Source organism: Coffea arabica, chromosome 8c (genome assembly GCF_036785885.1).
Source record: "Coffea arabica cultivar ET-39 chromosome 8c, Coffea Arabica ET-39 HiFi, whole genome shotgun sequence".
Taxonomy (NCBI): Eukaryota; Viridiplantae; Streptophyta; class Magnoliopsida; order Gentianales; family Rubiaceae; genus Coffea; species Coffea arabica.
Genome location: NC_092325.1, coordinates 46093451 through 46121013, shown reverse-complemented (window position 1 = coordinate 46121013; position 27563 = coordinate 46093451). Strand labels below are relative to the sequence as shown.

At 37.0% G+C, this 27563-nt stretch overlaps 4 protein-coding genes, 1 long non-coding RNA gene and 1 other non-coding gene across 12 annotated transcripts; 2 read left to right on the top strand and 4 right to left on the bottom strand.

Annotated features, from left to right (window-relative positions):
• Positions 1 to 1053: 1053 nt before the first annotated feature.
• On the bottom strand, positions 1054 to 3925 carry LOC113722441 (endoglucanase 1-like). The gene is made up of 7 exons (XM_027245746.2): positions 3199 to 3925; positions 2869 to 3078; positions 2425 to 2625; positions 2242 to 2334; positions 1985 to 2146; positions 1774 to 1885; positions 1054 to 1630 (listed from the first exon to the last, which is right to left on the bottom strand). The coding sequence occupies exons 1-7, from the start codon at positions 3409 to 3411 to the stop codon at positions 1134 to 1136; spliced, it is 1488 nt and encodes a 495-aa protein (XP_027101547.1). The 5' UTR covers positions 3412 to 3925; the 3' UTR covers positions 1054 to 1133.
• Positions 3926 to 4495: 570 nt separating this feature from the next.
• Positions 4496 to 7668, bottom strand: LOC113722456 (beta-carotene isomerase D27, chloroplastic-like). Of its 6 annotated transcripts, none has more exons than XM_027245764.2 (6): positions 6873 to 7664; positions 6323 to 6415; positions 5434 to 5495; positions 5170 to 5291; positions 4984 to 5079; positions 4496 to 4884 (listed from the first exon to the last, which is right to left on the bottom strand). In XM_027245764.2, the coding sequence occupies exons 1-6, from the start codon at positions 7275 to 7277 to the stop codon at positions 4835 to 4837; spliced, it is 828 nt and encodes a 275-aa protein (XP_027101565.1). In that variant the 5' UTR covers positions 7278 to 7664; the 3' UTR covers positions 4496 to 4834. The 6 variants fall into 6 exon arrangements, with proteins under 6 accessions (XP_027101565.1, XP_027101561.1, XP_027101562.1 ...); XM_027245760.2 differs by having other exon boundaries at positions 4964 to 5079; positions 6873 to 7662; XM_027245761.2 differs by having other exon boundaries at positions 4964 to 5079; positions 5185 to 5291; positions 6873 to 7657.
• On the top strand, positions 6492 to 6574 carry TRNAL-UAA (transfer RNA leucine (anticodon UAA)). Its single transcript has one exon. It is a non-coding gene; the product is annotated as a tRNA-Leu (tRNA).
• A 2159-nt stretch (positions 7669 to 9827) lies between the features above and the next one.
• On the bottom strand, positions 9828 to 11562 carry LOC113722435 (uncharacterized). Its single transcript, XR_003456718.2, has 2 exons — positions 11119 to 11562; positions 9828 to 10108 (listed from the first exon to the last, which is right to left on the bottom strand). It is a non-coding gene; the product is annotated as an uncharacterized lncRNA (long non-coding RNA).
• A 1192-nt stretch (positions 11563 to 12754) lies between these two features.
• Positions 12755 to 15230, bottom strand: LOC113722409 (GDSL esterase/lipase At5g41890-like). The gene is made up of 5 exons (XM_072063894.1): positions 14936 to 15230; positions 14378 to 14508; positions 14030 to 14269; positions 13666 to 13924; positions 12755 to 13320 (listed from the first exon to the last, which is right to left on the bottom strand). Exons 1-5 carry the CDS (start codon positions 15174 to 15176, stop codon positions 13052 to 13054), a joined length of 1140 nt encoding a protein of 379 aa, XP_071919995.1. The 5' UTR covers positions 15177 to 15230; the 3' UTR covers positions 12755 to 13051.
• Positions 15231 to 22927: 7697 nt separating this feature from the next.
• On the top strand, positions 22928 to 27563 carry LOC113722455 (probable lysophospholipase BODYGUARD 1). 2 transcript variants are annotated; one of them, XM_072064064.1, is made up of 4 exons: positions 22928 to 24074; positions 24220 to 24548; positions 24876 to 25075; positions 26869 to 27563. In XM_072064064.1, the coding sequence occupies exons 1-4, from the start codon at positions 23474 to 23476 to the stop codon at positions 27212 to 27214; spliced, it is 1476 nt and encodes a 491-aa protein (XP_071920165.1). In that variant the 5' UTR covers positions 22928 to 23473; the 3' UTR covers positions 27215 to 27563. The 2 variants fall into 2 exon arrangements, with proteins under 2 accessions (XP_071920165.1, XP_071920166.1); XM_072064065.1 differs by having other exon boundaries at positions 22931 to 24074; positions 26890 to 27563.

Below are 27563 nucleotides of genomic sequence, written 5' to 3'. Positions count from 1 at the left end.
GAAAGGAAATGAAAAGTGATTCCCATCGAATCGTATCTGAATTAAATATGAAAGGAAAAGAAAACAAATATTGAATTTCTGTTTAAATTTCTGTTTAAGTGTTAATTTAGTTGAAAAGATAGCGAAAAAATAAACTTTTAATAAAATTTTAAATTATTTAATTTCATTTTCCTTCTAAGCATAATTCAATGGAATAATTGCCATGCTTAGATTGCTTGTTTCCGTCGAAAAATATTGTCGTTTTTCGTGATCACATTTCCCTATCACATTTTTCCCTCACATATATCAAATCGTTATAATAATTTTTCCATGAAAAATGATAGAAGATACAATCCAAACACAACCTTAGATTCTTCTCCACTCTTTCCCTCCCTAAACCTTTCCTTCCCCCCCCCCCCCCCCCCCCCCCCTCTCAAAAGTCAATCCAAACAACAAAAACCAAATCACTCCAATCCCTCTCCTTTCCTAAGCTAACCGGCAAACAGGCTGGGCACCTTGGTCTTAAATCTCGACATTTTTAAATTCACGTTAACCAAATAGTATGGAGTGTTCTCTTTTGGTCAAAACATAGTGGTAAATAGTAAGCATGCCATTTTTTGATCCAAAAATCAATTGTGAATGGATATAGAGAGGAAGAGTTCGCATTGGCCAAGGAGCAGCTATGTGAAATGTATGCGTAAAAGGAGTTCAGGAGATGTTTCTTGCCCTTTATTTTTTCTTTTGCTCTTTTATTTTTATTTAACTTTTCCCCTTCTTTGATTGTTAAGCAATTAAGTTAATGCCTCTCGTTCACAGTTAGGGATCTCGATCTATTGTCTCTCTGGACTAATCGTGTCTGAGGTGCCGTGAGTTAGGCAGATAAAAGACTGATCATCTTATTCTGCATTTTGACGCTAGTACACTTTGATCATTATCTTCACAAAAGATTAATGCCTCCACAATTTTCCTGTAGCTCATGTTTCTTAGTTTAAAAAGAGTTTCGTCATTCTGCTTGAATGGTCAAATTGTAGAGCCCTCAAAATTGGACGAGGGACAAAACAACACTAGTAGTAATTGTCAAAATCGTGCCAACTTGTTCTGAATCACAACATTTTTGGAGCAGATTTTTATCTCCATTAAAGGCAATGAAAATGTTAGACTGTTGTGGATTCGTCTGAGAAGAAAGCCACAGCCCCAACAAAAGGGGCATTTATATAAGTTGCTGGCTCAGATTGCTGATAGTTATTTCTGTCATCAGCGAAATTGTCTCTGCTATCAGGCCCTCCTAAGATGGCTCCCACGAGAATATTTGGATTAGGCAAGCGGGAATAGAGATATTGAAATCCGTCACTGCAGCTAACACGTCCCGGATGTGCATGCACTGATGGCACAGATGAACCTCTGTGGTGAACATGCTGGGGATACCTTTGCCCAAAACCCACCATGTATGACATTTTTGCTGGATTATCTCCTAATATATAGTCAACCTGTCTCTTTGCAGTTTCTATGATTTTATCTGCTGTGATAGTTGAGACCCCACATGCTGCAACTCCTCCATTCGAGCGTAAATACTTGGCATATGTTAGGAGAAGGAAAGACGAAGAGGTAACATACTGGAGATTGCTCTCACTTTGTTTATAGAGAAGTCCCCCTGTCAACCAATGTTGTTGATTTTGAGACAGCCAGAATCAAATTTAGCATAATGAAACCACTAAGCATCACAATATGGGCGCCTGACTCCGTGAGGGAGAGGAAAGTCATAAAAAAAAATAATAAGAATTTTCTCCAGCACACCTGGGGTATACTGGGCCTGGAAATTTGGCATTCCCGGTATCAAAGAGCAGATGTAGCTGTCAGAATGTGCTTTATACAGCTGAAATTCTTGGGTGCTCTTCTCCAAGAAACCCTATGTGAAGTTGCATCGGAGAAGCATTGAGCATGTAATTTAACGAATTTGTTTATTTGTATTGCAGGAAAGAAGGGAAGGCACAAAACAAAAAAAAACCTTTGCAAGCAAAACTTTTGTTCCGGGGCGTTTGTCATCCCAACTAAAGGAATAATCGTCATTATCTGCGCCAAGTGTGTGGCCATTTGATTGGATGTAAGCCAAATACGAGGAATTTTCTGAAGCTGTATGAAGCCAAGAAGCTCCCCACAATAGCTCATCCTAAATCCATGAGAGCAGGAGATGGTAAGTGGTGACAGATGAACCTACGCTAGGGACATTAAAGAAAACCTATGAAACTGTTTCGTTCGTCTCACTTGGTATCCTGAATATGAGCAGTAAAAGGGGCAGACAACAGAATTGAGAGAGTCACTGTAAGAGCCCCTGTGCCTGTCTGCAAAATCAAACACCTGCAGTTGCATTTGTTCGGGATTGTTTTTTTATGAGATGGGAGTGGTAATAAAAAGTTGGGGAGTCGAAATTAGTAGTGAAAAACTAACCTCCATTGCTGTGTGCAATAATTTGGTGGAATAATGAGGATCGGAATCTTTGAACACAATAGAGGCTGCTGCCAGTGCTGCTGCTGTCTCTGCTGCTACGTCTGATCCTGGGTTTTGGGAGGTCACTTTATACACATTCCGAGGCGTGTCCATGTCCTCTGGCCTTTCCCAGCAACGATGGTCTATATTCGGATCTCCAACCTGCTCCATTTAGAGGAAATAAAGCTTGTTTGCAATTTTCTATTGTAGAAGACAAAGCATTCCCAAACATAGAGCGTGGTGGATTTATTAGGACGCATTTTCCAGAATAGAATAGAGCTTCCATCATGTAAATTCAATCAATGAATTCGGCGGCGGTGTGGTTAATGATGTACCTTAATCTACTCCTAAAACAGCTATGAATTAGTAAATGTTTTGTTTTATATTAAGTGCGGAGTTTCTCACTTGAGCGTATAAGGTAGCAGGAGTTGCTGTGGCTGCTTTCAAAAGATAATCGGCACCCCAGCGGACAGCGGCTTTGGCATTCTCAAGTTGGTTATGCATGGAGCTACCAAACTCAATTATGCTCCATGCAAATAGAGTAGTAGTGAAAGCCATTGGCAGGCCAAACTTGACATTGTCTCCTGCATCATAATAACCTCCCACAAGATCAACCTGTAATCCACGATGACAAAAATAGATTGTATTAAGCCGTCAAAAAAACTGTTACTCCACCCACTAATTGGAGAGCATATATATATATATATATATGTATTAGTACTATTAATTAATTACATGGTAACCAGAGCCGTCGGACAATGCAGAGTCACCCCTCCACGAAAGTCGTTGGTTTGAGGGTAGCTTCCCTGATCTCTGCCCTTCAAAGAAGAGAATGGATTTTTCAAGGGCATCAGAATAGTCTCGAGTGGTGAATGCATGAGAGGAGGATAAGAAGAAGCATAGAATCAGTAGTAATTTTATGGTAAACTTAGGAAGGCAAGACGTCATGTTCGTTTTTCCAAAGTGAAAATAAACTTAGGAGGCTCTATCCTTTAGAAGCGAAGCATTCACTAGACTATGTTTTTGTTTTTTTGGCATTGGCACCTCCTCTTTATACAAAGAAGAATTGGATGGATGGGAGAATGGGGGGGTAGTTAAGTTCGTTGGTGAATGCGTGCATCAGAGAGTGAGTAGTGTCTTTGAAAGCTTGGACGCATCATCCATTCACGGACGGATTCAGCTGCGCCAATTCGGATGATAGTGTGTGCCCTCCTACTACTACTAGCATAATACTTACAAGCAAATTAAAAGCTACCGCGCCCGTAACGGTGGGAAGAATAATAAGCCCCCAAAAAAAACAAAAAAGTATGAGACAGTCAACTATTGAGACACACACAAATTAGTCTTTGAATGGAAGTCATTTTCAAACTCGCATCATCCCGTGCACTACAGTTGCAAAACGAGCACCGGGTTTTCCTCTCATTCATGTTCGTGACAGGACAAATTTTATCCACACTGTGCTGCAGAGATCAGCTATGGATAGATAAAGGGGAATCCAAGAACCCCCCCCCCCCACCCCACCCAAAAAAATTTAAAAAAAAATTCTGGAATGCATAGAGAAAATGTGATGCTGTCATATGACATACAGGGAAGGGTCTAGGATTTGACCCGTGAAGGTGAAGGAGGATGCATGTTTGATCCATCATGTGACTTTTGGGAACGCAAATTTCAAACTCAGCGGCTGCATGATTTTATTTACAGACAGTACTTGTTTATATTTATTTTGGAGTGGTTTAGGAGGGAATAAGAAATGCTGTTTGAGCATGTGATTATATTAAGAAGGCGTAATTCAAGGTGGACGGTGTGCTTAGAAGCCTACAAAAAAAGCCAGCACCAATTTGTTGTTAGGATTGGAATTGGAAGTAGTAAGTGCCAGACTGCCAGTAGCAGCAGTAGGTAGTATATTTCATGTCGACGTTATACAGAGGAAATGGGATTCCATTCTACCATCTGCACTTGTTGCTTCCTCTCTATAATAGTACAATCCTTTTAAGAGAGATATATATATATATATATATATAAAACATTAAAGGGACCAAGAAAATGCATTCCTCTAAGGGACAACAAAAATGTTGTCAAAAGGACATGACGACAAGGTCATCAAAGTGAGTTAAAAAAAGTCTCAACACCAGATGGTGGAGCATATTACAGTAGTGTGATTGGCGAACTTATCTGCATTAATTACGCGGAATGCTACGACTACGAGTTGCTCTTATTTGATCGCTAGTCAAAGATAGAGCAGTCCCATTATAGTTCAAACAAACAATTCCTGCGAGTTTGATCTTTTTCTGTTACTTTTGAATGTCGCGCCATAGTCACGGCCCCCTGGCTAAAAAAACACTTCCCAGAAAAGAAGTAGGAGCTGTTTCTGTTAGGTTTGCAGCTTGGGACAGACGCTCGAATTGGGATTTGCCAAAGAGCCTGCGAAATCAAAATATACCCCAATAAATAATTAATTAGGAAAGGAGATGACATGCATCGATCCTTCAAGCCTCCCAACCTTTAGCAGTTGGTGCTTACAAATATCTGCAAAACAAGGTTGTTTGGATGCCGGGTCATCTTCAAATGGCGGTGGAGCCTGCCCGTACACCATCTCACAGCTCATATCTTCGAAATCTGCATTTTCCAACGGCAGCAGGATCACCGAAAAGCATTTATATGTATGTTTAGAATAAGGAAGGCAACAAAGCAAAAAACAAACAGTACATATATATACACTACTTGGGGTCATGGTTAATGGAAGCCCAAATTCGTCGGTGAAGAAGTCTTGTGTGGGTATTTTGCACATGTTAACGCACATTCCTACGCACCCGCTGTTCTCCAAATACCTTCATTGAAAATATGCCAGACGATTAGCACTACTCGACTTGGTCATTAAAAATGGGAACACTCACTCTGTAACTGAACTGAACTGAACTATTATATATTCAGACTTCCAAAACTCGAGAGGAAAGAAACGTCCTGTAATACCTGCATTTCTTTATGCGCACTCCACTTCTTTGCTTTACTCCATTTACCTCCACTTCCACGACCTACTGGGTGCGGGCAAGTCAGCTTGTAAGGGCGAGGTGAAGAAACAAAATGCAACAACAGTTTATCGGTTTTGGTAGAAAAAAGTTGACGCACAGTGGCGGCGGAGCTAACGGGTGCAAATTTTCTTATATGTCCATTTCATATGAATTACAAACCAACCAATCATTCATTTGACAATTCAATTATGTTGCCAACTATATGTGGTAATCATAATATACATCTTGCACAATTTCATGCCCCATTGGATGAGTAGAAAAATAATATGAATCCCGAGTTGCATGCTTACTATAACAAATATTCAGTTATTTCATAAATTTGCAAACCAACGCCTTGCATTGCAAGTTTAAGTTATTATTATTGCACCCGTGAATAAAGATCCTGTGGCTCCGGCACTGTTGGCGCGCGCGCATATATATATATATATATATATATATATATATATATGTGTGTGTGTGTGTGTCTGGTCGTGGATGATCGAAGAACTCAACTAACCATGCATCTAACATTTTGTCAACTTACTTTAAAAAATAAATGATAAGTTATTCACTTATCATTAACGTGGTATATACTCAAATGTATCAGATTTAATATTTAACAATTTAGTTAACCGACCGATTCAAACTTCAGATTTGTCGAACGCCCCCTTAGTTGTTTAAAAACCCTGGCTGTCAAAGTGGATTTGATACGGTTGTTTAACCAAGTTCACGAACCAAGAACAAAACACTCTTTAGCATAATAAAAAGGCCCTCCAATGAGAAAATGGATCGCCAAAACTGTGGAAAGCAAAACTTGATCGAGTCTAGTACAGTAAAAATGAGAATACTACCTCCGAGGGCCCAACTAGCCAGTCGAAGAAGGGTACTGTTATAGTGGCATTGAATTCACAGGCCCATCTCGTGGGTGGAAAAAGCTTCCTGAACTGTCAAGCCCAAATTTGATTTGGGTAAGCTGTTGGCTCATTGGTAGAAGAATAAGGAAGCTTAAGAGCATTAGCAGCTGGTTTGCCCGAGAGGTTAAGGGGGAAGACTTAAGATCTTCTGCACATAAGTGCGCATGGGTTCGAACCCCATAGCCAGCAAATTTCCTCCTTCAATTTCTCCTTTTGGCCCTTTTTCTTTCAAAAATTAGCTTTAAAAAAAAATATAGTCTCCTTTCTTTTCCCTTTTCCTTTCAAATTAGCTGGTTTAAAAAAGGTGGTGTGTGATGCGCCTTTTTTTTTTTTTTCAAATTAGCTTTTATTTTTTAAGATAAAAATTAGCATTGGACTTATCACAGTTTCAGCTGGTTTGGAAATTGGAAAAAGTCGTGCGTGATGCGAATTCAATTTCACCCTTTCCCGTCCAGTCAGGCGGATAAAAGGAAAGAAAAGAAAATACCTGAGCAGGAGCACCAGGAGGAAGCATGGACAAGAGCACCTCTCGAACCACTTGCTGCTGTTGCGTGCGATTCCTACCTTGAATCACTCTCTTAGAGACGTCCACAAAGCTTTCATAGTCATAATCAAACCAACCCTTCTTCTCTACTGGCGTCCCATCTTTGTTGGATTTGGCAGCAAATTTCTCCATTTTGCGGGCGAAGAGCGTCATGAAAGCCTTCTCAAAGAAACCATCCTTGTATTTTGTCTTCTGCCCAACTGGTGCTGGCTCTCCTGATGGCTCTGCAATCCCACACCTTATGCTAACAGTTCCATTTTTAAGGCGTAGTCTTGGGTGGTAACCACACTTAATTGCTGCTGCTTGGTTATGGACTTGGACTGCTTGAAAACTTGTTAGAACCACCATCAATACTCCCTCGACTTGGGTTGTGTTTCGCAAGAAGCAGAGCACGAGGGGCTTTCTCTATTCTTTTTCTTGGTCAATTTTCGCCACAGCTAATCTGGACGCACTGTCTAAGTCTAGTTGAAAAAGGTCTAAATTAAGGACTCTTCATTTAGCAGCAGTCGTCCCTGGAGCTATAGATATTACGCACTCTTCTGTGATTTTCAGGAATCCCAGAGGGCATATGATTGGTTCATGCAGCTCCACTTTTTACGTTTCATTCCCTCAAATAATCAAAAACCATTCACCATCCACATCTTTGAGGGACCTTTCAAATGTCTAGAATGACCCGATCCTTCCCTGCGAATATACGGACGGAATGCAGTCTCTGCAAAACCAATGGTTATTAGCCTTACAGCCTGGGCCCTGTGATGGCAGAAAGGGCAAACACAATATCAGAGGCAACTGGTTGCGGATGAGCCAACATGATCTATGATCGACTTGAGGCTGAAGTAATGCCACGCAAGACTTGAAATTTGGCCGGGCCACGTAAGCTTTTTCTCTCCCGTTCAGGTTTTTTTTTTTTTTTTATAAATATATATACCAACCATTGCCTGGTTTTTCCCCCATGTAACGGAAGTTCCCCAATTCGACCTCTTGCCTATCACTGTCCTCCTCGGGATCAAGAAAGTGATAGGCATCAAATTCATGTGCTAGTGCGTTTGGATAGCAGCCAAATAATGATCAAAATTTATTTACTTACGTTATAAATATAATTTTTAATATATATTTTTATTTTTTTAATTATTTTTTTAATATTTTATATGCATCACATCATAAAAAATGCTGTAGTAATTATTTTCAATAATATTTCAAATAACCTCCTATCGATCTCTCTTACCAGTTGCCACTCTCCTTAACCCGTTAACCCTGGGATGGATTGCTTTGCTCTAAAGGGCAAAGGTAAACTCAATGGGGAGTGGTTAGTTCTAAAAGCGATTAATCCTCAGAACTCGTGAATAAGGGTTAATTTCACTTTGTCCCCCAAACTTTGGATGATTACTCACTTCAGTCCCTAAACTTCAAAATGGAACACTTAAGTTTCTAAACTTATAAATACCTCTCACTTAAGTCCCTAAACTTATAAAATGGGACACTTAAATCTCTAAACCCTTATAAAATAGGACACTTCGACCATCAATGGCTTTCAGGATTTGTTAATAATTTTCCTTAAGTACGAGGTATTTATAAGTTTAGGGACTTAAGTGTCCTATTTTGAAGTTTAAGAACTGAAGTGGGTAATCGTCTAAAGTTTGGGAGGACAAAGTGGTATTAACCCCGTGAATAATTACATCCAGATCCCAAAGGGGGAAAAAGAATACAAGAATCAACTGCGGCGCAAGGCATAATATTTGCAAACTTCTTCCAAGCTACCAAAACGTTCTGCAATTCTCGTGCCGAATAACATGCCAAGGCCACACAGACACATAAGCTTCCCTTCAGCAGCAGCAGTTTTGCTCAACCATGTTTGACCAGTTACCCAACTGCAAATCAATAGGTACACAGAGCTATATATAACAAATACATATGGTACGTGATACACCATGTGAGACAAATGAAATGCTACGACGTGTAATTAGTTACTCATCTTCTTAAGCTGCATTCGAAGCTCAGTACCAAGTGTCAGAGGGCCTATACCTTAGTATAATGAGTGATGTGACTTATTTCCACAAAAGAATCTCAGAGTTTAATGGAAAAAAATGAGAAGAAAAAATTATAGTAAGAAAGGAAAAACAGTAACTAAAACGATTAGGAGTAGGCAGCTACTACTCCACATTTCACGAAGAGACCTAGGCACCTGGAAGACGCACAGAAAGGGGAGGAAATGCCCAGGGCCAAAGAAATTGGGAGTTAGGATAGTGAACATGAAGAACAATGACCAAAAAGAATAACATATTATTTTTACACAAAATATGAAGAGAAAGAAAAAGGAAGGAAAAAGAAATCAGCCAAAGTACAACTAAAAGTACACGGGCCATTTCCAGCAGATTGCAAAGGTATAATTCATGCTTGTTGAATAGCTAGCTGCTATCCCACAATGCACTTATTCAGTGCTCAGTTGATCTCCATTGATGTGTTTCAAAACAAAGAACAGAACAGAGAAATTCTAAGAGATGCAATGAGGTCATAATGACATGCAGGCCAATACAAAAGATGGTAATCAGCAATAAGATACCTTTGTATGGAACACTCAAGTGAGTTCATTACATGTTGCACGACAAATACTTAAATGAGTGATTTGAGCTCTAACTTAGTCATTAGACACTTTTGGCTTTGAAGCAAAATGATTAGCATTGGAACAGCCAAAAGTTGTCTTTGAAAGAGATATACTCCAGTTCGCATCCAGCAAAGGCCTTGGCTTGAGTCACAACATGACCATCCACTGTTAAAGGTTGAGACCAAGTGATATTGGAAAGAAATATTCAATAAGTCATATTATTTGTCGATGAGATATTCACAACAAACAAACTCCTGTGAATAAAAACTACAACAAACACAATAAACCACGAGAAGTTGAAAATTCAAGGTCCATTCCATTGATTCCCACTATGAATACATAACTAGTGAAATTCTGATGTGAAGACAGTTTGGTTTTCCATCACACAGAACCCTTACACAACAAAACCTAAATATGCTTGAAACCTCAAAAGGGTCGAGAAGTAGTCAACTGCTACTCAGAAAAGCACAGCTTATAACTTCTAAGGTGCAGCTTGAACAGATTTTGCAGGCTGGACTTCTTGTGACTTTTCCAAAGCTGAGATCCTTCCCTCCAAAGACTGGTAAACGCCAATTGCCTAAAGGAGGGGGCGAAAAATGGTAACATAAAAACAACAATGCCACAAAAAACAAAAAGAAAAACAATTTCTGAAGCAAGATACCACCAGCATTGTAAGTGATGCGAATATAATTTTCACAGCCATATTAGACAAACTTAAATATACCATTACCCTCTACTAATATACCATTACCCTCTACTATTAAATGTCAAATAAGTTCTAAGATAATGACCATTGATTCACGTAATTTCCAGCAGGCCAGTTGCTTCCAATGTTAAGGTAGCACGGCTACCTCTGTAACTGCAGACAAAGTTGACATTTTGCTATTTTAACTGATGAAGTAGTCAAATTAGCACATTTTAGTGCCAAAAAGAAAGAACGGCATATCCCAAGATTTACACAAATAGACCATCAAAATGATCTCATAATCCAGAACAAAATCCTTAACTGCTTTCCGTCCTATTAGAAAAGACTTTGTCTGCACTAAACAACTGCATATCGTGGTCAATCATAAACCTATAAAATCCAAGTCCCAGACAAACAAAAAGGGAAAAAAAATCAAGTAGGGCGACCAACGTCTTGTATTAACTAAGAATTCTTTTGATTTATTTCTTTTCCTCCACCTTTGAACTGTTCAAAAGCATAAGTTTATAAGCATGAAAACATCTTTACTAACACACATCAATCCCTCAGAGCAAAGGCAAGTTGGAAGTTCAGAACAGATGAAAAGCAAGAGCTCATCCCTTAAAGAACATGGTCATTCATCCAAATTTCTATTTGCATAAAAAAGAAAGAAAAAATCCCTCTCTGACTTCCATTTTTGTCCGGTAATAGCATTAGGCTTTTCTCCCTCATCCAATTAAATCAAATTAAAGCTCAACAGATATACATAGACGGGCATGGATATGAGGAATAATATCTGTAATTAACTATTCACAGAAATGGAAAACAAAAGGAACGTATACAGGAAAGAAAACTTTAAAAAAAAAAAAAAAAAAGTCAAAAGAAGAAGGAGAAGAAGCAGGAACCTGTTGAGAATGGGTGCGATGGGCATTTTTGTAATCCTGTTGCAGAGCATAAATTCCCATGGCAGAAGCCACCGCTGCACCCGCGAAGAACGATGCTGTCCTCACTCTCAGTACGTATCCCATTTTTTTTTTTTTAATTTTTTTCTGCTCTGGGTTTTGTTCCTCCTCCTCGTCGATCGAAGTCGATGGCAGTTCCCAGGATCCTAACTAAAATCTGATTACTCAGTATCGTTAAGGCGTCACAGGCCATTTGCGGCGCGGGTGGTTTCTAATGGGCTGGACTTCATCTTGAATTTGAATCTGAACTTGGGGGTAAGCAGTGGGTAATTGGGAGTAACGCCCGAAGCCCACAATATTCAATATGGGCTGGACTACATGCTTCCAAAAAAATCGAAGAGCCTTGTGGAAAGCGGACAATACCTGGAGAAGTCCGTAGCTGGTCTGTTTTTCTTCTCCATTTCTTTTTTCCCCCTAAAAAAAAGTACCAATACTAATTTTTCATAGTAATAAAAATAAATAAATAAAATTTGGAAGAACAACATATAATCAAGGCAAAGCTATTATGACAGCATTCAATTTTTAGGGTATTAAGGACTAGTAAATCTTCCTTGTTGGTTCTTTTCAGCACCACCTAATAAATTTTATTTGCTCGTATAATCAACACATTTTTCAAACATCATTTTTATTTGACGTACATTATATCCAAAAAAAAAAAGACCCTACAATATTTTTTTTTAAAAAAATGATTCCAAATAGTCTGCTGTCTAAACACATAATTATTATTAAAGTATTCGAGCAGGAGACTATCCATCCGTAAGGAATGTGAAAATGGACTCACTTCCTTTCAGAAAAAAAAGAGTGGGAGGAAAATTGACTCGTCATTGCCCTTTGTTTTTCTTCTTTAACAGCATCTGAAGTGTATCTTTGACTTTGAGACGTAGAAAGAGGATTATTATTATTATTATTATTTATTACTGAGGGCCGGCCAACTGCCAACTGCAGCACTGCAATTTTCTAATAGTTCCAAGGAGTTGCGACAATACAGGATGGGGTTCCTCCTAAATCTCTGCAAATTCCACAGAGAGAGAGAGAGAGAGAGATGCAGAGACTCACTAAACAGCTCACGTGCCGCCACCAAATTTCTGGGCGGTGTACGCTCTAACCGGTCCCGGAGTTGTTCCATTGGGGTAATTGATGATCGGCTCAAAAGTCAATACACGCAATTAATTATTTTCCCATACCCATATACCAGCAACAGAGAAGTCAATACACGCAATTATTATTTACAGCCTGTCTCTCATCGCCCAACACCTCATGTAGTAAGTACATATTTACTGCACCAAGAAAAAAAAATTTTTTCTCAATGGTTTCCTGGAACTTTATTTTATTTATTTATTTATTTTTTGCTTTGATTGTTAAATTAAGCTTCCTGTACTTAAAAAAGAGTATATGGTAAACGAAATACTCCCTCCGTCCCACTTTGATAGTCCTGTTTTCCTTTTTTGTCTGTCCCAAATTGCAGTTCACTTTCCAATTGAAGAATGTAGTTGTATTTTCATTTTCCTAAAATACCCTTATTCAATATAAGTTGTTGTTGCTATAAACCTATCCCATTTAATGAGAGTTGATTCTTTTTTTACCATCAATTCAAGTTCCCATAAAGTTGTACTCTATTTAATGTGAGGGTATTTTAGGAAAATAGCAATCTAAATTTACTTTTCCAACAAAGTTAACTACTTTTTCTTAAACTGTGTGAAAAAAGAAACAGGACTATCAAAGTGGGACGGAGGGAGTATTTATTCAAATACTACTACTACTAGTGTACGTAGTAGTATAAAAGCAGATTATCCTATGATGTGGACGTAGATCAGCAGATGTTGATGTTGATGTGGATTGAGTCCGAATTGTGTGAATGGAAGCAAGGAGTCTTAGCTCAGCTCCGTTGGTGAATGGGAATGATGGGGGTGTGGTGAAGCTGACGAATGTTCATGGGGGAGCACACACTTGGATCGCCATCTAACAGCTTCTCTGCGACTATGAGATTAGCTGCCTCTGTTGGATGAAATGCATCCCAGAACACATATTTTGCTCGATCACTGCACAGAAATGAGCTGCTTGCGTTTGCCGTCTTCCCCTTTCCTTCGAAGCATACAAATGGAGGGAAATAGCCACCACAACAGGGACCATCCCCATTCTCGAAACCTGCCAATCAATTATTGATCCATCCCAAAATACTTTTAATATCCAAACAAGTACAGTACTATCAGGAATTAATTACTCCACAATTCATGCTACTAGTCTACCAGTACAGTAGTTCTTGTCTGAATTTCGGGAGGATGCCCCATCCGAATAAACCATCAAACACTTTTAATTATAAGGTGTTAAAAGTGGTTACCTTCCCCTCCCCGCCCCTTCCCTTCAACACAATTTATACCGGTACCACCAACACAGCACCAAATCAAGATTCTCCATCGAAAGAAAAGATAAGAAACGGAACTCTTTTTTCTTCTTGTTTTGTTTTGTTTAATAAATAACTAACCAACTCACCGTATTGATGATAATTTTGTATCATTCTTCTGAAAACATCGTAGGAATTGGCGTACACGAATACAGCTCCAAATCCCACTTCTCTGTTGAGTCGATTTAGCCCTTCTTTTAGTTTGCTATTGTAGCCTCTCACCACCGAATTTACTTCAATCGAACATTCTCCCTCTGGGATAAGGCGGGTGGCAAGGACATAAGGGATGCATCCAAGAGGTCCAACTCCAACTACCACGAATTTTCGAGCACCTAACCCCCGCAGTCGCTTCACAAAAACATTTAGTATTTATTATGATTACCGAGTATTATACATCCAGGAACCATTAGCGATCCCATCAATGTATATAACCCACTAGTATTTTCATGATACCTTAAGCTGCGTGGTTAAGTTGGAAACCATATGATCTTGCAACACTTCTGGAACTATTTTGTCACCAGAAAAGGGAGAGGATGGTCGGAAATAGCTGAGAATATCATTTGATCCAATTGTGATGGAGAAGATTGCTTTGCTTAGGAATTCGTTGGTCTTCTCTTCTCCCATTAGATTCACCATGTATGACCTACTCTTTTCAAAATGCCCAATTTGCTCTTTCAGCGTCAGTCTTCCTATCTGCGAAGCATCAACACAAGTCAAAAAAATAAATGGTTAGTAACGCATCCTTAATACTCTATTATGCATTAACTACTAGTGAATGGTAGAAAAGCAAGGAATACAGACAAAGAACGTTCCCGTTTGGTCCAAAATCCCTGAAGCTCCTGAAGCATAATTAATTCCTTCATGAATGGCCTTTGATGTAGTGTTAGGGGCCAGGCAAGGCGGAGGAAATGACGTGGCCCCAAGATCTTCACCTGAGTACATTAAAAGCCATGCAATTACTTGCTCGTGAAAATTATTGAATTAACAGTACGTGCTAAAACTTGGAAGCTACTACTATTACTCTGCTGAATTAATGAATGAGGTTCGGAGTTTGTAACGCGATTAAGCGACTCTGGAGCAACCCCCAACCTACCCAAGAGTGGGCTGCTCCTAAATTACTACCAACCAAGTTTGGAAGTTTATAGTTTTTTCCTTTTTTGGTCAATCTTCTGGACAGGTACAGATTGTCTGTTGTTTTACTCAGAAGAGCGCATATGGGCTTACAGTGTGCAAATCAAAAGGTTGTGGCAGAAGGTCCCCCCTTCCCAGTCATTGCCTCAAAAAGAATATTACAGTAAAAAGACAGGAAAAAGGTTAGAAAACTTTAGCAAGGCAGAGGAACAAATTAATTACTACTACCAATTATATCTGGAATTGTGCGGCCATTGGTAAACCTTCCGGTCGGTCTTCCCCCGGAAGGGAGGAAATCGATGCCATAAGGTGGAGAATCCGCCTTAGATAGCGTAAACAAGTAGTCGTTGTTCCCTGCATCCACCAATGAGTCTCCGAACACAAAGGAACTAAAAGAAACGCAGGGGAAAACGTGCAATTGGATGACAACCAATATGGCGCAAAATGCAGGGATCTCCATTATTGTCATGAATATTGCCACGGGATCAGAGCCAGCACCAATCGTGGTACACACATATATAAGTGTGTGCGTGTATTTACTGTCAAAGGGCTTTGTACGTTGATTACAAGCCACACGGTTTGCATGACTTTGCTTGAAGAATGTAGTACAATTATTGATAGCGTCTTCGATGAATTCGTCTATCAAAACTATTCGTCACCAGTGGAGCCTGATGCAAATTATATTCGTCACCAGCGGAGTCTGATGCAAATTTTCCTGGCTCTAGTTGAGTAGTTCTTATTAGGTGCCTGCAGCTAAATTAGTTACAGCAAAGAGGATGGAAGATGTGGCCTGAGATATATGAAATTTACAAAATATCTGAGTCCTTATGAGTGCATGAATGTTGGATGACGAAGCTAACTCGACCTTGAACGTTTTACCTCTAGATTTTTGCATTTAGGTTGTCAGCACAACGCTATCCTTTCATATATAAAAAGTGGAGATGAACAAAGTTTCTATCTAGATGATTCCCACAGCCAACACCGCGGCGGGGGATCAAAACAAGGGGAGGAGGGTCATGTTGATAGACGGTTAGTTGGCATCTGTATCTTGATGTTTATTTCTAATAATCAGTTAGATGCATTTTAAACTTATTTTTTGTGGTTCGGCTGATGATTATAATTGTATAGATAATCAATGATTAATCTTTCATATACTAACGGAATATATGCTATCAAATTTGGATGAATGATAACTTTATAAAATTTGGATTAGAAATTCAATTTTTGCACTTGTTTTATGGATTCAACTATGTGTACATTAGCTTGATTTTTTTAAAAAATTAGTATTAGTATTAGTTGCAAGTTTTATGGAAGCATGAATAACTCGAGGAAAAAATAAAACGATATTCTTACATATTCATAAATATTTATTTTACAAAACTAAATGTATCTAAGTGCTCGTGTACCATATTAATCTTTGAAAACTTTTATGCATACGTTTATTTAAATACAATACTATTATACATAAGAAATGCAAGGTCTACGAAAAGGTTGATAGATATTCTTCAAATTAATTTAAAACCTAAATATATATTTATATATATATATATATATATATATATTTGTATTCAACTAAATACCAGATATTCTCCATGAACAAATATTAAGTTTCTAGCAACATTAATTAAGTAACAATTTAAATAATACTAAATAAAATTAGTATATATGGATAAAATAAATTAGGTGGATTTATAAATAAAAATATAGTTTGTTAGAAGAAAGTAGAAAAGTATAAAAAAATAATCAATTTTATGAAAATAGATTAAGTTATTAGAATAGAGAGAAATTATGAGAAAATTTAATTGGAGAAGAATTGGATGCGAATATGGGTAAAACTCAACTATCCAAATGACTCATCGATTGTTTTCAATTAGACATGCCACTTAAGAGATCGAAAATGGGTAATTAAATTAACAACTATTATATATAGGGTAAGCTTTTCATAAGGTGTATAATTTTTTTTACACTAACAACTTTAAATCATGTCACATAACATGAATTTAAATTTAAAATTCAAGCTATGCACACGTGATAAATGTCCATAATTGCTATTGTTAAAAAATCAATACACTATCATTGCATAAAAGTTACATATACTCCCTCCGTCCCACTTTGATAGTCCTGTTTTCCTTTTTCGTCTGTCCCAAATTGTAGTCCACTTTCCAATTAAAGAATGTAGTTGTATTTTAATTTTTCTAAAATACCCTTATTTAATGTAAGTTGTTGTTACTATAAACCTACCCAATTTAATAAGAGTTGATTCTTTTTTTACCATCAATTCAAGTTCCCATAAATTTGTACTCTATTTAATGTGATAGTATTTTAGGAAAATAGCAATCTAAATTTACTTTTCCAACAAAATTAACTATTTTTTCTTAAACTGTGTAAAAAAAGAAACAGGACTATCAAAGTGGGACGGAGGGAGTATATATAGAGAGAGAGAGAGAGAGAGAGAGGAGGGGAGGTTAAATTGTGTGTGGAAGGATGAACCGTGTTGCCAGAATTGGTCAAATCTCTTAATTCCTAACGACTAGATTGGTTGAAGGCTCAGCTGTGATAAATTGGCTTGAAATTTTTGTGACAATAAAAGAACGAAAAGGATAGACCGTAAAAAGTTGAGAAAGCATGATGAGACATCTAACACTAGTGATTAGCATTGAATGGCCGTGCAACAGCCCTGAGAAACTTTAACAACCATAGAAATAGTCAATGCGACACGTTCAGGCACTTGGCGTTTTTTCTTAAAGAAAAGATACCTATCAAATAAATATTTTATCCACCAAGTTCTTGATCAACTGGCATTTTGACCCGTGTTATGTAAGGCTTTATATTTCAATTCAAAATAATAATATATACTTATAAATTGCAATACATGATAGAGAATATGGAAAAGATTAAAAATTTCAAATAAGTGTATACTTAACATATGTATATAACATGCTCCATGTGTGTTGGAATTTTTTTTTTTTTTTTTGTAATTGTGATCGACATTTTTCACATCTATTTGTCTGAGAGTCTTAATTTTTTTTCATTTTTATTTAAAATATAGCTTGACATATTGTCAATGTTACACTATTATAAAGTGAATTTGGCGAGTAAAATATAAAGATAAAAATTCAATACAAAAGTATAAAAACCTAAAATTTAGTTATTTTTCATATAAATTTTGAATTGAATAATTTCAAATGAGAAGTTAAATCCATATTCAACCCCCAAATTGAAGAGTTAAAATTTGAAGTGAAAGAAAATATCGCCATAACTTGCAATTTTGTTTTACGCTTAAAATATATTTTATATATATATACTTTCAAAATAAAATTGAAAAGATAAAATTTGAAGCAAAATAAATCATAACCTTCAATTTTAGTTTAACATTTTACAATATAGTATTGGAATTTGAAAACGCAAACCAAAAATTGATAATATCTTATAATACTTCAACTACTACAAAAAAAAAAATCTATATAAAAATGACACAGCAGTTACACATTTACATATGAAGAAAATGATAAGAATACTAATATAATCAATAATACCTATAGCTAATCTTCACCTTGGATTTTGAACTCTTATTCAAATTTAATTAGGGTCAAATTTGGATCAAAGGGATGGATGGATAAACCATCACTTTGAAAGGAATCCATAACTTCCTCCTCCTCTAGTGGATGGGGCCAAGGAAGACTTTTTAAAATTTTTTTAGAAAGCTCCCAAAGACAACCATATAAATACAAACTCTATTGATTTAAATTCATGTATTAAATTTTGTAAATGCAATTTTTGATGTGCATTTGTTATATGAAAAATTATTCAGATGCTTACACGATATTAATATAGAATTTAATCTAAGTGCAAATGAAACACCAAAATTATAATTTATATACTCTAAATTTAATGTCAGATTATAAAGTCCAAATTAAAAATGTAGAACTTAGAAAAACAAATCTACTGAAGTGTCCTAGGCCCACTAAATACAAAAGAAAAAAAAATTTTCTTTACTTAGCTTATAATAATATTGCCTACCATTATCCACCATTAAAATATATGTATCAAATTTCAAATTCTATGAAAATTTGAATACAATATAAAGACATTCAATGAGTCAAGAATTTTTTGAAGGAGGAAAAATATATTTACATACTTAATTTAAAATTACCGAAAAAAGGTTTGAAATATTGTTGTTTCTATATTGATTTGAATGTCTATCTTAATTTTCTTAATTTACAACACAGCCTTTAATCTTAGTGTTCCCAAATTAAATGGTTTTAAATATTGTTATTTCTTTTTTTATTATGGGCATTTGTATTTTACTGAATTATACTCATTTATAAGTTTGATAAGCTTTTAATTTGAAGTGATATGTTAGGTTTTCTTTAATTAGTTCACATTAGAATATGCTAATTAATAGCTTTGATGTGATAAGTATATAATCCGAAAATGAAATGTTGTTTTATTTAATTAAAATAGGTTAAAATTCTAAGAAGAAAGGATACGAAGTTGAGAGTAATTTTCCTAATCTACTACGTTGCATTTGCCAAATTAAATGGTGTGGAGTATTGTTACTTTCTTTTTGGTTGCGGTCACTTATATATATATATTTTGAATTATAGTCTTTTATAAGTTTGGCAAGTTTTTAATTTGAGGTGGTATGTTAGTTTTTCTTCAATTAGTCGACTTAAGGATCGCAGCTAATTGATAGCTTCAATATGATTTTCCTATAATCTAAACATTAAATGTTGTTTTATCTAATTAAAAAAATAAAAATTCTAAGACAAAAGGATAGGAGGTTTGGAGTTTTCTAGGAGATGAAATCTGAAAAGTTATCTTCAAATATATAGATATATAGATTAGTATCTTCTATTAGGTCGTTCTAGAAAAACAATATACTGGCCGATGAAATGTTTTTCCTTGATTAAATTTTTCCTAAATTGATGGAATATTTCTTGAATATCATAAAATATTAGCGCATCAAAGGCAAGGAAATAGGGATATAAACAAATTTAATCAAGCAAAATACGCTAATGTTCAAATTTGTTTGATTAATTTAATAATTTGAAATTTTGTTCAAATTTGACTTGTTTATTTACCGAATTGAGTTTGAATGATTTTTTTAAAATCAAATTTGAATGTCATCAAATATAAAATGGTATTCAAACTTGGCTTGTTGAAGGAGTTCTTATCAAGTCAACCTTGATTTGAACATTAAATAATTTGATTCATCTTTCAACCCTATAAAGAAAGCATTGGATTTTCTTGCGAAATTATCAAAATTGCATAAGATATCGCGCGCGCGCGCGCGTGTATATTTTGGGGATGCTAGTGATTTTTTTTTTTTAAGGTTCTACTTTTCTTGGAAGCTTCTATTTCCTCCTCCAAGTGGTCGCGGAATTGTTTCTTGATATAATCCTCGAACTGCTTAGGCTTGAACTTGTGGCTTTTCGTGTTTGCATAATAAGTTTGACTTAGGGTCCGTTTGTTTCGGGTGAAAATATTTTCTAGAAAAATATTTTCCTAATTTCCCATGTTTGGTTGGACAAAAGTTACTGAAAACATTTTCCTATGTAAAATATTTTCACTCATCTTATGGAAAACAACATCCTTTCCAAACTTACTGAAGTTGTTTTCCAAAATGCATGCATCCCGCTTGTAGTATGTTCCAAACTTACTGAAAACATCTTGTAGTATGTTCTTTTTTTTTTTGTGTAAACAGGAGGACTCGAACACAAAATCTCTTCCTTACACTCCCTCCCCCGTACCACCCAAGCCAACCCAACCCAACCCTCCCCCTAGTATATTCAAAATAAAAAAGAAACCTCATCCTACTCATCCTATGTTAGTAATTAATTATGTATAATAGGGACATTCTTTTCTAGAGAAACTTTCAGCAGTGAGAGTGCAAGATATATGTCACAATAAGCATTACATGTGATTGATATTTGACACTAAATGACCAGCAATTTGTTTATTGCTTAAGGAGATATTTTTTATTCATATATACATTTCTCCAAGATTTTTTAAAGTTAAACAATGAGATAAATTTTCTTATTTTGCATGGGAAGAAGTATGTAGTTATAATGTGTAGAAAGTAAAGATAGAGATAAAAGTGAAAATATTTCAAAAGTTAAACAAATACCAGAAAAATGAAATAAGAAAATCCAACCAAACAGACCCTTAATGTGTGTGTGTATATACATACTCCAATTAATGTGAGTATATTTTTGCAATTAATGCTCTTTAATAAGTCGCGGACTACCAACTAAAATCCTGTGATCCCAATTCTCGTCCAGTCCACAAACCATAAACTTTTAATGCAAGAGGCCTAGGTCTTTTTTAAGCTTCTTGATGAAAATGAAAGCAAATCTTGCATTTCCATTGTATCCTATGTCATCAAAGTATGGAAATATATACATACTAATCGTCAAATTAAGCTATTGCCTGATGATTGGTATCATGTCTTCGTCAGCCAGCCAGGCTATTAAACACTGCTTAGTGAACCGCTCGGACGATACAAAGCCATGCATGCATGCTGTTGTAATCCTAGTCCACATTGTGGCTGACCTGAAAGGCATAAAATTAGTGGCTCAGGGTATGGGCCGGGAGTCATGTGGTGTGACACGACGCAATAAATAGAACCCACACATTGTGGTCTTTTGCCTTTGGGTTGGGGCCTCTCTACGTTTGACAATTTTACATTTGCCCCTCAAAGTCTGGACTGCACACGGAGTTGTTGGAACCAGAGATGCTACCTTTTATGGTAGTAATAATAATACGAATTTATGACTCTAGAATTACAAATTTGATTAGGGTAGGTGCATTTTCTAAAAATGCTTGCATTATCAGAATTTACTTTGTATCTACATTTTATTAAAAACAAAAAATAAAAATTTATTTTAATGATTCAAGCTGGAGATATTATACTCGATCGGTATTTTAAACAATACTACATCCCATCTTTACATTTATCTTCATGAACTATACATTAGCTTAGAAAATAAATAATTAAAGCCTAAACTTCACATTTTTCTTACAATCTTTTCAGGAGAATCCCGTACAAGCTTCAACCTTGGCCATTTTTAAGATCGATCCTAACTTCAAGAACCTTAACCATGCAGTTATGATGCGAATTGTGCTATCTCCTTCGATGCCCAAAAATAAATAAATAAATGCACGAGCTTAATTATGACTGGATGGTGTACAAACAAACAACAGAAGAAAAGAAGGGGAACCTTTTCTACGACCAAGAAATGAGAGTTTATTATATAGTATGTTGGAGATCTTCCAACTGGAGGAAAAATAATTAAAAAAAAATATATTCATAATTTTATGTTGGGGAGTTACGAGAAAGGAGATAATTGCACTCATTATGACATGACTCGAGGGGGGTTATGACTTGTGCATGAAAGTTAAGATGGAGAGGTTACGTGTGAATATTCTACTATAGTCTTAAAAATGCATTAATTCATTTGGCATGAGTTACAAATAAAATTCAGTTTGGAGAATAAATTATTCAACAGTATACTAGCACCCTCCACATTAACACATCCAATAAATTTTTTTTTAAAAATAAAATTCCGGTGCTACTGTTCCAAAAGGCTTAAATTAAAAGTTCACATGAAAGAGTCGTACTTGACACAATATCCAAAGAGTCGTAACTTTTTTATTTCTGAATAAAAGCTAATTCAGGGGATTAGTCGGGCCCTCGTAAGGATTGACCCGGACATCCCCTGTGTCGAAAAAAAAAAAAGAAGAATAAAAGCTAATTCAGGTATTGCCCTAATTCTATTCTAGCTAGTAGCTAGTAGTTTTGGTAAGAGAACCTAGTGGTAGAGTTCATGTGTCTTTATTATTTATTCTACTACATCTTTTTGGGGTGGTTCTGGAGCGAGGGACAGCTGCTTGTATTAGAAATATAGTATTTAAAAAACAAATAAATAACTGGCAATGTTGGTTAAAATTGATAAGAAGAGGTTGAGGAAGAAAGGCAAAGGCTGAGATATGGGATTTTGAGCAGAAATGCAACTTCACCGAGAGGTTCAACCACCACCAACCTTTTTGCCATTGACCAGCAAACCGATTTTAATGTAACAACATCGAAATGAATTCATTTTATCTGTTACCTGTACATACGTGTCTAAATCGCCGCCCTTCTGTTTCTTGTTTTTTTTCTTTCTTTTTTCATCGAAATGATATTTTCCCTTCTTCAGTCTTTTTTGTCTACAAAACCTTCCAATAAGTAAAGCAAGAAGAGCAAGTTAACTAAGAGAGAGCGTTGTCGTTGGATGTTATCGTAGAAAGACAGAGAGTTAGCACTAGCAGCAGCAGCTGTAGTAGTGCATTGGTGGGTTACCTCCAAATTAGGACTACAATTATTTCTTCTCTAAACTTTGAGAAAACAAAGAACCTACCATCCATTTTCTCTTTCCCTTCCAGATCATTTTCCTTGTATATTGCTTCGTAATTCAACCAAGCTGATCTCAGAAAACAGATTGTACTGAGCAGGACCCGCGGGTTGCCTTGACATTTTCATACTACTGTTATTAACATTTCCTTCTTACCATTTCCAGCAATGGTTGCATTAAAACCAATGTTTCCGTGACCCCCCACCACCACCACCTCCTCCACCTCCCAAGAGTTAACTCTTTCTCGGATCGATTTTGAACCCGCCCGCCACCGCTCTCTTCGTTGGGCTGGTCTGGCCAGCCAGGCGGTGGCACGTACTTAAAAAGCTTTCTTCTCAAATTTTATAGTATATCTATCATTAGTTTTGCAATGGAAGTTAAGGCACGGTCTAGATCGGCCCTACTAATGACTGGCAGATTTCTGAACCATTTGCTCAGCTTGATCATGTTCTCTGTTCTAGACCTGCTTGATTTTGCGCTGTGTTACTTGTACAAAGTGATAGATTTTTTCGTGGAGGCAGAACGGAAGCCCTGTTACTGCTCCTCGGCTAAAGAAGCCATCACCAGCAGTGGCAAAATCTTAGTCTCGGAGCAAGGAGAGTCTAAAAAGGTCGTATGCCTGACCTCTACCAAGTTGCAGCTGGAGGAGATCTCCGACACGCTCTACACTCGCCCTGCATTGCTCTCCGAGGTCTCTAAGTCCACCGTCAACCGCCTCACCGCCAACAGCGGCGCCGTCATTCAGAAACCCGACAAGAATACCAAGAGGGGAGGAGGAGGAAGAGGAACGCTACGCTCAACGTTCACCGTCAATTCCACCATTGTTGAAATGCTGCAAGGTAAAATCGGGGCGGCCCACCAACCCCCCCATCCTCCCATGCCAAGGTGGTCAGATTGTGATTGTAAAACCTGCAACTCCTGGGCGTCTTCTTGCAAAGAGACCTTATACGTCAAGGTCCAAGGAGCCACAGGTAAAGCCGCACCAATATTGCGCGCCTTGAGCTTCAAGATTTTTCCTTTGTGAATTTGACCGATCACTGACTGCAGCTAGTGTTGCATTAGTAGTTGTAGTATATAGTAATTCTTTTTTTTTTTTTTCCTTTGGCGGTGGAGCAGATAATGTGGAAGAAGACGTGATATTCATACACGGCTTCATCTCATCTTCAGCATTTTGGACGGAAACATTGTTCCCAAACTTCTCCGAGTCAGCCAAGTCTAAGTATCGATTCATTGCGGTTGATCTGCTTGGTTTTGGAAGGAGCCCTAAGCCAACGGATTCACTCTACACCCTGAGGGAACATGTGGAGATGATTGAGAGGTCGGTTCTGGAGCCACACAAGGTCAAGTCTTTCCACATCGTCGCCCATTCTTTGGGCTGCATCTTGGCTCTGGCACTCTCTGTCAAGCATCCTGCCTCCGTCAAATCCTTAACTCTTCTAGCACCCGTAAGTTTTATACGCTACTAGTATCCCAGTATATAAATCAAAATGATGCACATAAATCTCCAAGGAGTTCTACATGGTGGCTTTTATATCGAACTTTATACAGTTGATAGGATGATCCCATGCTTGATTATTATTATTATTAGCATTTTTTGGTTGTGTGTGTGGTCCACGAGCGTTTATTGGGGGAAAGAAAAGAAGAAGAAGAAGAAGAAGAAGAAGAAAGATTCACAGATTTTCAAAATAGATAGCATAATCTAGTGTTGTCAATTAATTTCTAGAACTAAGATTAAGCTTGCACTGATTCGTGGAATTTGACACAAATGGCAGCCATATTTTCCAGTACCCAGGGGAGTAGAAGCTAGTCAGTACATGATGAGAAGAGTAGCCCCTCGGCGAGTATGGCCACTGATGGCTTTTGGGGCCTCGATTGCTTGTTGGTATGAGCATATTAGCCGAACCGTTTGCCTTCTCATCTGCAAAAACCACCGTCTCTGGGATTTTCTTACCAAATTACTTACCAGAAACAGGTTTGCGCCACTCTCCAACTCTCTCTCTCTTATGTATGCGTGTTCCTTACAACACACTATAGTAAGCTTCCGACCCACCAAAAAAAATTAGACCACTTCTTCTTCTAGTAATTTATTAGCAAAACACCTAAACAACAATTATTTATGAGCATTAAAAATAATGGTACAACTTATTTCCAAAGACTTTGTGCTTTAAGGACAATGTAAGAATTTTTTTTTTTTTTATAATTTTTTCGCTTCCACTCCTTTTTAGCTCCTGACTGTCAACTACAGAGTTTAAACGCTGAATTTAACAGCGAGAATGAGTATAATAATAAGAATATTAAAGAGTATTCTAATAAGTTTGACATGCTCTATTTATGAGTACAACGTTTCGACCGTCCACACTGGTCCCTTGCTACCACAACGTCCAAACAGACGTCAAGTTTTGGGCTACCTTGCTGATGTCTAAATCCGGTAAGTTTTCCCAACCTTTCCAAGAAGTCTGGGACCATTTCTTGACATTCGGAGAAAGATCTCTTCGCAAGCTTAGGATTAAGGGGTGCAAATGAGGCCGCTCGGGTCGGGTTTTGATTTAATCGAGTCTAGTTTTAATTTAGTTTTATGAAATTCGAACTCGGCAAGTTCTCAATGTAAGACTCGAGTTCGACTCGAATTTGAGTCTAGCTCAAGTTTAAAAAAAATAAAAAAATAATCATTTTTTTAAAAAATAAATAAATAAAGTAATAAATTTTTAACAAATAGGAGTAATAAAATATTAGATATATATATGTAATTTTACTTTCAAAATAAAATAAATATATGTATAGATAATCCCGCTCGCGAGCTAATGAGTTAAATATTTTTGAATTCGAGTTTGACTCAGTGAGTTTTAACTCGAATTCGAGCTGCTCGCAAGATGGCTCGATTCGTTCCTAACTCTACTTAGGATGCAGTGGTCTCTTCCAACGAGGGTAGAATCTGTACTTTAGTATTCCTCAGGTTTTAAGAACAAACAAAATTTTATCAAATCGTCCCGAAAATGTCCCAAATTTTATTCTGGTCTGCGTAATTTAATGCTAATTCTTATATCCGGCCTGTTAAAGGTATCAAAGTCGTAATATTTGGTCAAAATATGTTGGATTGGTCAGGTGAACTAAGCATATCCAAACTGAATTAAGATTAGTTGGACAATAAGGTTTTATGGCATACAAGACTAATGAATTGATTTCGTAAAGCCTCAATTTACTTCCATTTGAATGTAGATATTTGTCCAAACTCAGCAATCTGCCCCAAGAAGCCTTTGTTTTTTAAGGTAAATCCAAACACATTATTGATTTATGTTTTGCTGAATTTACCCCTAGACACTGAGTAAGCCTGTATTAGCGTCTCCTTAGTACACCACTAAGTATAAGCTGAATAGGAAAAAGAAGTTAATTGATTGAGGTTGAATTTGCAGTGGGAATTAACACAAACATCTATTTTTCTTTTTGACCAATAACAAGGATCATTTCGTTAGTAATTCGGTCTAATACCGAGTTTGAACATGGTAGTATTCTCTGTTGAACACCAAAAGCCATCCATCATTCTATGCCTCAAACTTGCATATGTAAATCGATTGCCCGGATTCGTGACTTTTAACAAATACCTGTGAGAAACGTTCTGCCTTAGATAATGCAATTTTACCGCGTTACAAATATCATCCACAGGCTTTTGGCCCAAGTTTGTGGGATGCAGTCGTTAATCAGTCAAATTACAGTTTCGTTCTTTTATTTTTTTCAAAAAAGAAAAAAGAAATAATTCAAGATGAATAGCATTCTTAATATTTTTTGCAGGATCAGAACATATTTGATTGAGGGATTTTGCTGCCACACACACAATGCTGCGTGGCACACGCTGCACAATATTATTTGCGGGACTGCAGGGAAAATGGAAGGATATTTGGATGTGGTGAAGAACCGGCTGAAATGCGCGGTGACCGTAATTCACGGTCGAGATGATGAAGTCATCCCAGTTGAATGCAGCTACAATGTTCAATCCAGAGTGCCTCGAGCCCAAGTCAAAGTTGTAGAAAACAAAGATCACATCACCATTGTTGTTGGAAGGCAGAAAGCCTTTGCTCGAGAACTCGAGGAGATTTGGAAAATTTCAGGCCTTTAACAAACCCCAAATAACTTGTGGTCGTGGTCGTCGTTGTCGTGGTCGTGTCGTGATCGTGGAACGTGTGCGCCTCCGAAGAAAATATATCGCTTCTTAGCCAAATCATTGATGAAACTTTGGATAAATTGATTTGGCCAGTCTTCTACTCCTCTATTCATACCAAGAATGCTGCTGCATATATATACACATATACATGTACTGAAGTCTTAGAGAGGTAGGGTTAATTTGTGAACAATCAGCTATCATAATCGAGGAACGCAAGCAGCAATGCCTCGTCAGTCAATCGTGTTAGCTCGGTACTACACACCGCCCCTTTTCTATAAGAAGCAGACTTTAAGAGTTTCGACCA